Source organism: Heterodontus francisci, chromosome 25, assembly GCF_036365525.1.
Source record: "Heterodontus francisci isolate sHetFra1 chromosome 25, sHetFra1.hap1, whole genome shotgun sequence".
In the NCBI taxonomy this organism is placed as follows: Eukaryota; Metazoa; Chordata; class Chondrichthyes; order Heterodontiformes; family Heterodontidae; genus Heterodontus; species Heterodontus francisci.
The window spans coordinates 15,282,735-15,296,741 of record NC_090395.1 but is presented as its reverse complement, the minus strand read 5'-3'; the positions used below and the strand labels follow the sequence as shown (position 1 = coordinate 15,296,741).

The following is a 14,007-nucleotide window of genomic DNA, read 5'->3' as shown; positions in this document are numbered from 1 at the left end:
TGTTACTGCTCCAGTAAAATCCTGTAGTCTAAAAAGATCATACCTATAGCAAATCTATTGCAGCAAAACTAACAATGTATCGTTCCTTTTGGGCAGAAGATTTGGAAGTATGTTCTTGTGCAGCTGTTGGCCTGGAAGAGTGGATGTTGTGATGGCTACTGTGTTTCAGGTATCGTTCTGGTGGAGGAAAATCCCAAAACCGGTTGACTGCTGCAGAGCTTCAAGCATTTGTCAAACAGGTCTATGCCCTACCCTGCATCATTGACCAGGCTCCCTTTTTGAAGGTATGTGAAAGTTAATTTAATATTTTGTAGTTTCTGTAATAGCTTTTATATCTTTTTTATATATTAAAATGAGTACCCATGCAATTATAATGGAAGCTTTGCAAACTATTTTTTCTATTAAATGACTGACTGTTACTGTAACATATGATTCTTGATGCAATAGTGGAAAAAATTGTGCATTTCTCTGCACAGGACCTCTTAAATTCTGTGGAACATTTTCAGCAGCGCTCTGAGAAGGCTCTCTCTGATGAAGTGCCCAATACTTTTGAACTACAGCAATTGATGGATCTCAGTTTTGGGTTTGACATAGAATTACCGCAGCTACAGTGTCTTCGAGAGCGCTTGGAGCAAGCATGGTGGCTGGATAAAGTGCAGTTGGCTTATTCTGCACCTGACTCATTCGGTTTGGATGTTATGAGACAGCTTATTGACTCTGGTATAGGATTGGTGCCTCATCCTGCTGTAGAGAGGACCATGGCTCACCTGCAGGAGCTGCTCACTGTCTCTGAACAGTGGGAGGAGAAAGCTTACAATTTGCTAAAAACCAGGTGAGAGCGCATTACTGCATCATACATAGGTGCACATATCTATATCTTCACAAAGTCCATTGGCAGATACTTCCACTCTGTAATGGAGGAAAAACATGTTAAACAATCACAGATATACCACAGAAAAACAGTAAATATTAATGAGCTAACATTTATATATCATGTTTCACAACTTCAGGACATCCAAAAGTGCTTTACAGGCAATGAAGTACTTTTAAAGAATAGTCACCATTGTAATGTAGGAAACGTGATAGCCAATTAGTACACAGCAAGGTTCACGAACAGCAATGAGATAAATGACCAGATCATCTGTTTGTGATGTTGGTTGAGGGTAAATATTGACCAAGGCACCTTGAGAACTCCCCTGCTCCTCTTTGAGTATTATCATAGGTTCTTTAACATCTACCTGAGAGGACAGACAGGACCTTTGTTTAACATCTCATCCGAAAGGCAGCACCCCTCATGGTGCAGTGCTCCCTCAGTACTACACTGGAGGGCTGGCCTGTATTATGGGCCCAAGGCTCAAGATTGGGAATTGAACCCATAACTTTCAGACTGTAGTAAGTGTGCTAAGACTGAACCAAAGTTGACAGATTAGATTGAGTATTTCATCCCTTTCTGATATATGGTCTCTGTGAACCACTTTGCTAGCAAAATAGTCATAATAAAAAAAAAAGTTTTGTTAGTATTAAAACAATTTATAGAATAAATTGTTCTTCACCCAAGTCTTCACTGCAAAGAATTATCTAGCTCCTAATGGCCCAGTGACGGATGTACTTTCAACAGGTCCAAAAGCCTGTAAATGAAACTGTATTCAGATATAAAACTAATCTTGGTTACTGCATAAGGAGGTTAGTTACCCAGCAACAATCAGCCAAGGTTCAACATATACTCCACCATTATCAAACAATATTTTATCATTGTTTTTGAAAGAAGTCAACACTGCACTGTTCCTTGCATACACTGGCAGCACATTTCATGATGTTACACATTCCCAGCATCGGGAGAAGCATAAGACAGAGAAGTTTAAAAAAAAAAGTTCCACCACCACAGTTATTGGAGGCGAGACACCACACCCCCTTCCCCCAGATCTGTTAGCGACAGTTGGTAGCGAATGCTTTTCTTGGTAGACACTTGGCGCATGCTATTCCCTGTCTGCCATGTTTAAATTGGTATGGTTTGTTGTCCGTTTTGTGGGGTAATGGGTGGAGAATTTAAGAGTGTTGGTGAATGTTAGGTTGACTTTACCTTTTGCTCTTTATGCAGCTGACCACTGCTTGTCTGTGACAGCTGTTTATAGAGCAAAACATGGCATGGTGGCTGATGAAACTGCCCCTTGCCGCCAGGAGCTCGCTGTCCCAAGTCCGAGTCCGAGGGGTATCACTCACATGGTCTTGAAAGTTGATATGTGAAGTTTTAAGTATAAAATACACCATTTTGCGTTGGAACTTGAGCTTAGCTGCATGTCACATATTGTGATCCACCTGATTTTCTACTGTGGGATCTTGCTGTGTATGAATTTGCTGCTGGTTTTACCATGTGACAGGAAGCTACTCAGTTCCAGCAACTTTTCATATTAAGTAAAACAGAAATAATATATGTTTAATTGTATAGCTTTTTTTTTTTACAGCAAAAGTACTTGTGTCACAGGGAGACTGTGATTTTTATATCACTGGAGGGGAGCCTCAGAAGCAAAAGGGTTGAAAACCCCTGCTCTAGTTGCCACATTGCCACAGTCGATCACACCCTGCACTATTGGAAGCCAGTTAGAGCCATTAGCCTGAGTGCCTGCTCACTGACTTGGTGGCAAAGTTGACAGAATTGTCTGCCCTGGCAAACAAGTCTTTGAATTTGTGGCCACCAACTGCAAGATTCTGCAAATGCCTCCAGCAGAGCCCTGCAAGAATCCAGAAGCAAAATTGTCGAGGGCGATGGTGACTTACAGCCCACCAAGTCTTCCAAGGCAGCAGGCTGCAAATAGCTGCGACCCCTAAGATAAAGAAGAAAAAGTGTGCTTATGACAGATACCAGGTAGAAAATACTATTGAGAACCAGTCTGAATATAGAAGGTACAGAGGGGAAGTGAAAAAACAAGTAAGAGAAGCAATGAGAAAGCATGAAAAGAGACAGGGAGCTAGCATTAAAGGAAATCCCAAAGTTTTCTATAGACATATAAATAGTAAAAGGGTGGTAAAAGGAGTGGGGCCAATTCAGGACCATAAAGGGGATTTACACATGGAGGCAGAAGACATAGCTGAGGTATTAAATGAATACTTTGCATCTGTCTTTACCAAGAAAGAAGATGCAACCCAGGCAACGATGAAAGAGGAGGTAATTCAGACACTAGAAGGATTTAAAATTGATAGAGGATGTATCAGATAGGCTGTTTGTACTTAAAGTGGATAAAGCACCAGGACCGGATGCGATGCATCTAAGGATACTAAGGGAAGTGAGAGTGGAAATCGCGGAGGCCATAATTTTTCAGTCTTCCTTTGACTCGGGGGTAGTGCTAGAGGACTGGAGAATTGCAAAGGTTACACCCTTGTTCAGAAAAGGGTGTAAAGATAAGCCCAGCAACTACAGGCCAGTCAGTTTAACTTTGGTGGAGACACTTCTAGAAAAAATAATTCGGGACAAAATTAATAGCCACATGGACAAATGCGGGTTAATTAAGGGAAATCGGGTTAATTAAGGAAATCCAGCATGGATTTCGTAAGGGAAAATCATGTTTTACCAACTTGTTGCAGTTTTTTGAGGAGGTAACAGAGAGCGTTGACGAAGGACATGCAGTTGATGTGGTGTACATGGATTTTCAAAAGGCGTTTGATACAGTGACACACAACAGCTTTGTGAGCATTTATATAGCTTATGGAATAAAAGGGATGGTAGCAACATGGATGCGGAATTGGCTGAGTGACTGGAAACAAAGAGTAGTGGTTAATGGATGTTTTTCAGGCTGGAGCAAGGTTTGTCGTGGGTCAGTGTTTCAGACACTTGCTTTTCCTGATGTATATTAAAGACCTAGACCTTGGTGTACAGCGCACAATTTCAAAGTTTGCAAATGATACGAAACTTGGAAGAGTTGTGAACTGTGAGGATCAACAAAGGGTTACTAAAAAAGTAATAAAAAGAGGAAAGGTAAATTATGAAAGAAAACTAGCGCAAAATCTAAAAACAGATGGCAAAAGCTTCTATAAGTATATAAAGGGGAAGAGAGTAGCTAAAGTGAATGTTGGTACCTTGGAGGATGAGTCTGGGGAGTTAGTAGAGGGGAACACAGAAATGGCGGAGACACTAAATCAGTATTTTGCCTCAGTTTTCACGGTGGAGGACACCAGTACCATCCCAATTGTCTCGAGTAATGCAGAGGTTATAGAAAGGGAGGAACTTAGAACAATCATCATCACGAGAGAAAAAGTACTGAGCAAACTATTGGGATTGAAGGCAGACAAGTCCCCAGGGCTTGATGACCTACATCCTAGGGTCTTAAAGGAAGTGGCAGCGGAGATAGTGGATCCATTGGTTATAATATTCCAAAATTCCATGGATGCGGGAAAGGTTCCAGTGGATTGTAAAAAAGCTAATATAACACCCTTATTCAAAAAGGGAGGGAGGCAGAAAGTATGAAACTATAGATCAGTTAACATCTGTCGTTGGGAAATTGTTAGAATCCATTGTTAAGGAAGTAATAACAGGACATTTAGAAAGTCAAAACACAATCCATCAAAGTCAGCATGGTTTTATGATGGGTAAATCATGTTTGACTAATTTGCTAGAGTTCTTCGAAGCTGTAACAAGTAAAGTGGATCCTGTAGATGTAGTATATCTGGACTTCCAGAAGGCATTTGATAAAGTGCCGCACAAAAGGTTAATCCACAAGGTAAGAACACATGGGGTTGGAGGCAATTTATTAGCTTGGATACAGCAGAAAACAGAGTCGGGATAAATAGTTGGCAAGATGTAACTAGTGGGGTGCCACAGGTTCGTCCTCGGGGCCCCAACTATTTGCAATCTATGTTAATGACTTGGATGCAGGGATAGAAGGTACTATAGCCAGATTTGAAGATGACACTAAAATATGTGGGATAGTAAGTTGCAATAAAGAAATAAGACATTTACAAGTGGATATGGAAACGTTGGGTGAATGGGCCAAAACGTGGCAGATAGAGTTTAATGTGGATAAGTGTGAGGTTATCCATTTTGGTTAGAAGAATAGAAAGGCAAATTATTATCTAAATGGAGAGAAACTTCAGAGTGTTTCAGTGCAGAGGGATCTGGGTGTCCTCGTGCATGAATCGCAGAAAACTAGTATGCAGGTACAGCAGGTAATAAGGAAGGCAAATGGAATTTTGGCATTTATTGCTAAAGGAAGAGTATAAAAGTAGGGAAGTGTTGCTGCAACTGTACAAGGCATTAGTGAGACTGCACCTGGAGTATTGCGTACAGCTTTGGTCCCCTTACTTGAGGAGGGATGTAACTGCATAGGAGGCAGTTCAGAGGAGGTTCACTAGATTGATTCCAGAGATGAGGGGTTTATCTTATGAAGAGAGATTGAGCAGTTTAGGCCTCTACTCTCGAGTTTAGAAGAATGAGAGGAGATCTAATTGAGGTATTTAAGGGGATTGACAAGGTAGACGTAGAGAGGATGTTTCCTCTGGTGGGGCAATCTGGAACGAGAGGCCATAGTTTTAGGATAAGGGGTAGCAGATTTAAAACAGTGATGAGGAGAAATTACTTCTCTCAAAGGGTCGTGAGTGTGGAATTCACTACCCCAGAGTGTGGTGGATGCTGGAACATTGGGTAAATTTAAGGAGGAGATAGACAGATTTTTAATAAGTAATGGGTTGAACGGTGGAAAGTGGAGTTGAGGCCGAGATGAGATCAGCCATGATCGTATTGCTCCTGCTCCTAGTTCTTATGGTCTTATGATAGTGTAGAACTCCAAAAGGACATCGACAAGTTGGTGGAATGGGCAGACAAGTGGCAGATGAATGTAGATTCAATGCAGAGAAATGTGAAGTGATTCATTTTGGTAGGAAGAACATGGAGAGAGAATGTAAATTAAAGGGTAAAATTCTAAAGGAGGAGCAGAGAGACCTGGGTGTCAGAGTTTTACAGCACAGAAACAGGCCCTTCGGCCCAACGCGCCTACGCCGACCATCAAGCACCCGTCCAAAACTAATCCCACTTACCTGCAGTTGGCCTGGAGCCTTTTATGTTAGGGCACTTGAAATGCCCTTCTAAATACTTATTAAATGTCGTGAATGTTCCTGCCTTTACCACCCCTTCAGGCAGTGTGTTCCAGATTCAAATCACCCTCTGGGCGAAATTTTTTTTCCTCAAATTCCCCCTAAACCTCCTGCCCCTTACCTTAAATCTATGCCCCCTGGTTATTGACCCCTCCGCTAAGGGAAAAAGCTTCTTCCTATCTATCCTATCAATGCCCTCATAGTTTTGTATACCTCAATCAGGTCCCCCCCAGCCTTCTGGGCTCCAAGGAAAACAACCCCAGGCTATCCAGTCTCTCTTCATAACTGAAATGCTCCAGCCCAGGCAGCATCCTGGTGAATCTCCTCTATACCCTCTCCATTGCAATCACATCCTTCCTATAGTGTGGTGAACAGAACTGTACACAGTACTCCAGCTGCGGCCTAACCAGCATTTTATACAGCTCCATCATAACCTCCCTGCTGTTATGTTCTATGCCTCAGCTATTAAAGGCAAGTATCCTGTATGCCTACCTAACCACCTTATCTACCTGTGCTGCTGCCTTCAGTGATCTATGGGCATGCACCCCAAGGTCCCACTGACCCTCTGTACTCGCTCGGCTCCTACCATCCATTGTATATTCGCTTGCCCTGTTAGTCCTCCCAAATTGCATCACCTCACACTTCTCAGGCTTAGACTCCATTTGCCACAGCTCTGCCCATCTTAGCAGCCCATCTATATCGCCCTGTATTCTAAGGCCTTCCTCCTCACTATTTACGACACCACCAATTTTCGTGTCATCTGCGAACTTACTAATCATACCTCCAATATTGATGTCTAACTCATTAATGTACACTACAAACAGTAAGGGTCCCAGCAACGATCCCTGCAGTACCCCACAGGTCTCCATTTGCCAAAACAACCCTCTACCATCACCCTCTGCCTCGTTCCACGAAGCCAATTTTGAATCCAATTTGCCAAATTACCCTGGATCCCACGGGCTGTTACTTTCTTAACCAATCTCCCATGCGGGACCTTATCAAAAGCTTTACTGAAGTCCATGTAGATGACATCGACTGCTTTACTCTCATCTACACCAATTAGTCACCTCCTTGAAAAATTCAATCAAATTTGTGAGACACGATCTCCCCCTGACAAAGCCATGCTGACTATCCCTGATTAATCCCTGCCTCTCCAAGTGGAGATTAATGCTGTCTCAGATTTTTTCCGAGTAATTTCCCTACCACTGACGTTAGACTCACAGGCCTATAATTACCTGGTTTATCTCTGCTACCCTTCTTGAATAATGGTACCACATTCACGGTCCTCCAGTCCTGTGGCCAGAGAGGATCTGAAAATTTGTCAGAGCCCCCGCTATTTCCTCCCTTGCCTCACATAATAGCCTGGGATACATCTCATCTGGGCATGGGGATTTATCCACCTTTAAGCCCGCTAATACAGCTAATACTTCCTCATTTTCAGTGCTAATTTGATCAAGTATATCGTAGTCCCACTCCCTGATCGCTACACCTACATCATCCCTCTCCATAGTGAACACAGATGAAAAGTAATCATTCAAAACCTCACCTATGTCCTCCGGCTCCACACACACATTGCCTCTTAGATCCCTAATGGGCCCCACTTTGTCCCTGGTTATCCTCTTTCCCCAACATACTTATATGTTGGTTGCTGGTCAGCATGGACTCTGAGGGCCTGTTTCAGTGCTGTATCTCTAAATAAATAAAAATAAAATAAAATGCCTTTGGGTTTTCCTTTATCTTGCCCGCCAGTGTTTTTTCATGTCCCATCTTCGCTCTCCTAATTACTTTTTTAAGTACTCCCCTACACTTTCTATACTCCTCTCGGGCCTCCGCTGTTTTCAGCACTCTGAATCTGCCATACGCCGCCTCTTTTTTTTCTTATCCAATCCTCTATATCCCTTGGCATCCAGGGTTCCCTGGACTTATTGGTCCTACTCTTCACCTTTATGGGAACATGCTGGACCTGAACCCTCACTATTTCCTTTCTAAATGACTCCCACTGGTCTGATTTAGACTTTCCTATAATTTCACTTTGTGGCCAGATCTTGTTTTATCATATTGAAATCGGCCTTCTCCCTATTCAGTACTCTTATTTCCGGTCCCTCAATGTCCTTTTCCATAACAACCTTAAATCTTAGAGTTAAGGTCACTATCCCCGAAATGCTCCCCCACTGCCACTTCTACCACTTGTCTGGCTTCATTCCCTAGGATCATATCCAGTACTACTACTGTAGGAATGTCTACGTACTGGCTCAAAAAACTCTCCTGAATGCCCTTTAAGAACTCCACCACCTTTAAGCTTTTTGTACTAATACTATCCCCTCTAATATAGGGGAATTTGAAATCCCTTAATATTATTACCCTATTATTTTTGCACCTCTCTGAGATTTGCCTACATATCTGCTCCTCTATCACTGCCTGACTGTTTGGAGGCCTGTAGTACGCTCCCAGCCAAATGCTAGCCCCCTTTTTGTTTTTAAGTTCTACCCATATGGCCTCATTTGAGGAACCTTCTAAGATATCATCCCTCCTTACTGCAGTAATTGACTCCTTGATCAACAGTGCAATGCCACCTCCTCTTTTACCCCCTCCCCTATCACGCTGAAGATTCTATACCTTGGATATTAAGTGGGTGTATCTGTGCATAAGTCATTCAAGGTAGCAGAACCGGTTGAGAGTGTTTAATAAAGCATACAGTATCCTGGGCTTTATTAATAGGGACATAGAACTCAAAAGCAATGAAGTCATGTTGATCTTGTATAAGACACTAACAAGAAATGCTGGAAATACTCAGCAGGTCTGGCAGCATCTGTGGAGAGAGAAGCAGAGTTAACGTTACAGGTCAGTGACCCTTCATCAGAAGTCATGGATCTCTCTCCACAGATGCTGCCAGACCTGCTGACTATTTCCAGCATTTCTTGTTTGTGTTTCAGATTTCCAGCATCTGCAATATTTTGCTTTTATATTATTGTATACGACCTCAGCTGGAGTATTGTATCCAGTTCTGGGCGCCGCACTTTAGGAAAGAAGTGAGGGCATTGGAGAGAGTGCAGAAAAGATTCATGAGAATGGTTCCAGGGATGAGGAACTTCAGTTATGAAGATAGATTGCAGAAGTTAGGACTGTTTTCCTTGGAGAAGAGCAGGGTGAGAGGTGATTTGATGGAGGTATTCAAAATCATGAGGGGTCTGGACAGTGTAGATAGAGAGAAACTGTTCCCACTCATGAAAGGATTGAGAACGAGAAGGCACAGATTTAAAGTATTTGGTTGGAGAAGCAAAAGTGACGTGAGGAAAAACTTTTTCACGCAAGTCTGGAATGCACTGCCTGAGAATGTGGTGGAGGCAGGTTCAATTGAAGCATTCAAAAGGGAATTAGACTATTATATGAAAAGGAAGAATGTGTAGGATTACGGGGAGAAGGCAGGGGAATGGAACTGAGTGAATTGCTCTTTTGGAGAGCCGGTGCGCACACGATGGGCCGAATGGTCTCCTACACTAACAATTCTGTTATTCTGTGAAAAGACACTGAGACACTGGTGTTTCAACATGTCGAGGAAGCTTATCCTTGGCCTATACGTCCTCTATTTGGAGGATAGCCTCCTGCAAGTTGCATCTCCCTGCTCATCCCTTCCTGCTGGTGCTGCTCCTAGTACTCCTGCTCGTGATAATGTTACTCGTCATCTTGGTCCTCATCTGAGGTCCAAAGTAAAAGGCATAAGTGGCATGCATTTTGCCGATCAGTGCTCCAAAGTGGAGATCCAATTTACAAATCTTAAGTTGTCAAAGTAACCTCTCAGCACAGTTACTGTGAACAAAGCCTATCACACAAGCAGGCAAGAAAGCAGCAGTGAGGTTTCAGTACTTAATGGCATATTTTCCTATAATATCGCTAGCCCTTTCAGTTGCTGTTGTAGTCTCACCTTGTTTTCACTGGCAAGTTCCAGGAAGCCTGGGAACCACAAATCAATTGCAAAAACCATGTTACAATGGCTGTAATTGAGTGATTAACATTTTGAAATTGACAACCCTCCTCTCCCGAGGGGATTGCTCACACTCAGCCTAATGTACAGAAGTTGGCAGTTTGGAGCTGTCTTCACAACATGCTGTCAATTTCCGCATTTTTAACCACCCACCCACATCTAAACCCACAAGCTCCTGTAAGTTAAAGTTCAGCCCAATACTCCAGCTGCCTAACCTGTGATTTTATAAAGGTTCAGTCTAACTTTTGTACTCTTGTGTAAGGCTGAGGATTCCATCTGCTTTTTTAGCCTTATCAACTTGTCAAGCCACCTTCAAAGATTTGTTTGTGAACCGCACATCTCTGGCCCTGTACTTCCTTTAAAACTATGATTTCATTTATATTGGCTGTCCTCATTTTTCCTTCGAAAATGCATCTTTTTACACTTCTGTGCATTAAATTTCATCTGCTCTTTGTCTGCCTATTTCACCAGTCTGTGTCGAACTGAAGTCTGCTACTATTCTCTTCACTGTTAACTACATTTCCAAGTTTTGTGTCACATGCAAGCTTCACAAGTTGCCTCCTGTGGACAAGTCCCGAACATTAATGTATATCAAAACGAGCAGTGATCCGAAAACCAACTCCTGGGAACACCAACAGTCTGACAAGCAAGAGTACACCACTGTCCCCTGCTTTTTGTCATTTAGCCAGTTTTAAATCTACGCTGCCACTGTTCCTTTTAATCCCGTGGGCTTTGATTTTGATGTCATGTCTGTTATGTGGCACTTCATTAAATGCCTTTTCAAGATCCATGTACACAACATTAATCTTCATCAACCCTCTGTTATTTCATCAAAGAACTCAATCAAGTTTGTCAGATGCTATTTGCCTTTAACAAATCCATGTTGACAGTCATTTATTGACCCACGTTCTTCCAAATGACAATTATGATCTCTAGAAGTTTCCCCACCACCGACTGACCGGCATATAGTTAGTGGCTTTATCTCATCCAGCCCCCTTTTGAACAGGATTGTAACATTTGCAGTCCTCCAATCCTGTGGCACTACTTCCATAGCCAAGGAGAATTGAAAGATTGTGGCCAGAGCCTCCGCTATTTCCATCCTTGCTTTCCTGAGCAACCCAGGATGTGTCCCATCTGGATCGGATGACTTTCCTACTTTGATCGCTGGCAATCTTTTTAAGTATTTCTTGTCTGCACAATCCAATTTCTCTGCTCCCTCCATCTTTGCTTTGGCATTGGCAGCATCCTCCTCTTGTAAAAACAGATGCAAAGTACTTATTTAGTACCTCAGCTGTGCCTCCACAAGATGATTTCCTTTTAGATCAATAATGGTCCCACTCTTCCTATATCTATCCTTTTACTTTTTTTCACGTTTATATCTGTAGTATTGTTTTTAAACCTCACAAAGTAGTCATCTCTCATTTCAGTCTCTTTCCTTGTATAATAAAAGTTGCAAACCCTGATTACCTTGCAATAATACGGAGTTTACCCGATCCGTCCCATTTAACGCATAACGCACCCTGCTGAAATTCCCTTTTGACCACCACCTCTGCAGACACGAATTTGGTTTTCTGTAATCTTTCTCCATAGCTCATATCTTTTCATGCAGCCAAAGAAGGACTACAAGGAATACAAAGATAGGTTTAGAATGCATGTATGTAAACGCATAAAGTGTGGTGAATAAGTTTGGTGAGCTACAAGCACAAATAGCCATGGGGTAATATGATGTAGTGACAATAATGGAAACGTGGCTTAAAAATGGTAATGCCTGGGCGCTTAATATTCAAGGATACAAAGTGTTCAGAAAAGATAGGGAAGGAAGAAAGGCAGGTAGGGTGGTGTATTGATATGGGAAGACATTGTAGTGCTGGAAAGAGGAGATGTCCTTGAGGCAAGGACAGAATCCATTTGGTTAGAGTTGAGAAACAAAAAATGATATGATTGCACTACTGGGAGTATTCTATAGGCCTCAAAGTAGTGAGATACAGGAGCAAATCTGCAAGGAAATCACAGATGTAAAAGAACTATAGAGTGGTGATATTGGGGGACTTCAATTATCTAAATATCAGTTGGGCTAATGTTGGAGGAAAGGAGGGGGAGGAGTTTCTGAAATGTGTTCAGGAGAACTTCCTTGATCAGTATGTTCTTAGCCCAACTAGAAAGGAAATGATTCACAACCCTCTGAGTAAAGAAATTTCTCCTCATCTCTGTCCTTAGTGGCTTACCCCTTATTTTGAAATTGTAGTCCCCTGGTTCTAAACTCCCCATCCAGGGAAATATGGTAGCTGCATCTACCCTGTCCATCCCTTTTAAGTATTTTGTAGGTTTCAATGAGATCACCTCTCATTCATCGAAACTCGAGAGAATACAGGCCCAGTTTCCCCAATCTCTCTTCATGCGACAGTCCCGCCATCCTGGGAACAAGTCTGGTGAACCTTCGTTGCAACCCCTCTATGTTAATAATATCCTTCCTAAGGTAAGGGGACCAAAACTGCACACAGTACTCCCCAAGTGCGGTCTAACCAAGGTTGCATACAATTGAAACAAGACTTTACTACTCCTGTACTCAAATTCTCTTGCGATGAAGACAAACATGCCTTTAGCCTTCCTAATTGCTTGCTGCACCTGCATGTTAGCTTTCAGTGACTTATTGACAAGGGCACCCGGGTCCCTTTGTACATCTACACTTTCCAATCTCTTATCATTTAAGAAATACTCTGCACATCTGTTCCTCCTACCAAAGTGGTAACCTCACATTTTTCCACGTTATATTCCAACTGCCACGTTCTTGCCCACTAACTAAGTCTGTCTAAATCCCCTTGAAGCCGCTTTGCATCTTCCTCACAACACACATTCCCACCTAGTTTTGTGTCATGTGCGAACTTGGAAATACTACATTTGGTCCCCACATTCCACATCATTGATATATATTGTGAACAGCTGGGGCCCGAGCGCTGATCCCTGCAGTACCCCACTAGCCACAGCCTGTCAACGTGCGAATGACCCTTTTATTCCTACTCTCTGCTTTCTGCCTGTTAACCAATTCTTAATCCATGCCAGTATATTACCTGCTATCCCACGTGCTTTAATTTTGCAAACCAACCTCCTGTGGGGGACTTTATCAAAAGCCTTCTGAACATCCAAGTATACGACGTCCACCGACTCCCCTTTATCAATTCTATTCGTAACATCCTCAAAAAAAAACTCCAGCAGGTTTGTCAAGTATGATTTCCCATTCATAAATCCATGTTGACTATGCCCATTCAGATCATTATTATCCAAGTGTCCATTTATCACATTCTTTAGAATAGATTCTAGCATTTTCCCCAACGACTGATGTAAGGCAAACAAGTCTGTAATTCCCTGTTTTCTCTCTCCCTCCCTTCTTAAATAGTGGGGTGACATTTGCGATCTTCCAATCTGCAGGAAACGTTCCAGAATTTATAGAATTTTGGAAGATGATCACCAATGCATCCACTATATCCATAGCTAACTCTTTCAACACTCTGGGATGTATAATATCAGGTCCTGGGGACTTATCAACCTTCAGCCCCATGAATTTCTCCAATACAACCTTCTTACTAATACTAATTTCCTTCAATTCCTCATTCTCCCTATTCCCCCGGATCTCTAATTCTGGGAGAAGACAGACACAAAGTAATCATTTAGCTTCTCTGCCATTTCTCTATTCCCCATTATAAATTCTCCTGACTCTGCTCGTAATGGACCTACATTTGTCTTAGCCAAATGTTCCTTTTTACGTCCCTGTAGAAGTTCTTGCAGTCCGTTTTTATATTGCTAGCTTACATTCATATTCCATTCTCCCTTTGAGTTTCTTCGTCCTCATTTGCTATATTCTAAAATCCTCCCAATCCTCAGGTTTACTAATATTTCTGGCAATTTTATAGGCTTTTTCTCTTAATCTTATACAATCCTTAACTTTC

General features: G+C 42.2%; 1 protein-coding gene across 1 annotated transcript in view; it reads left to right on the top strand.

Annotated features, from left to right (window-relative positions):
- Positions 1-14,007, top strand: part of kdm5ba (lysine demethylase 5Ba) — a 206,015-nt gene that overhangs the window by 104,116 nt on the left and 87,892 nt on the right. Inside the window, 2 exon segments of the mRNA XM_068056906.1 lie at positions 170-284; positions 477-832. Coding sequence (XP_067913007.1) covers positions 170-284; positions 477-832 — 471 coding nt within the window.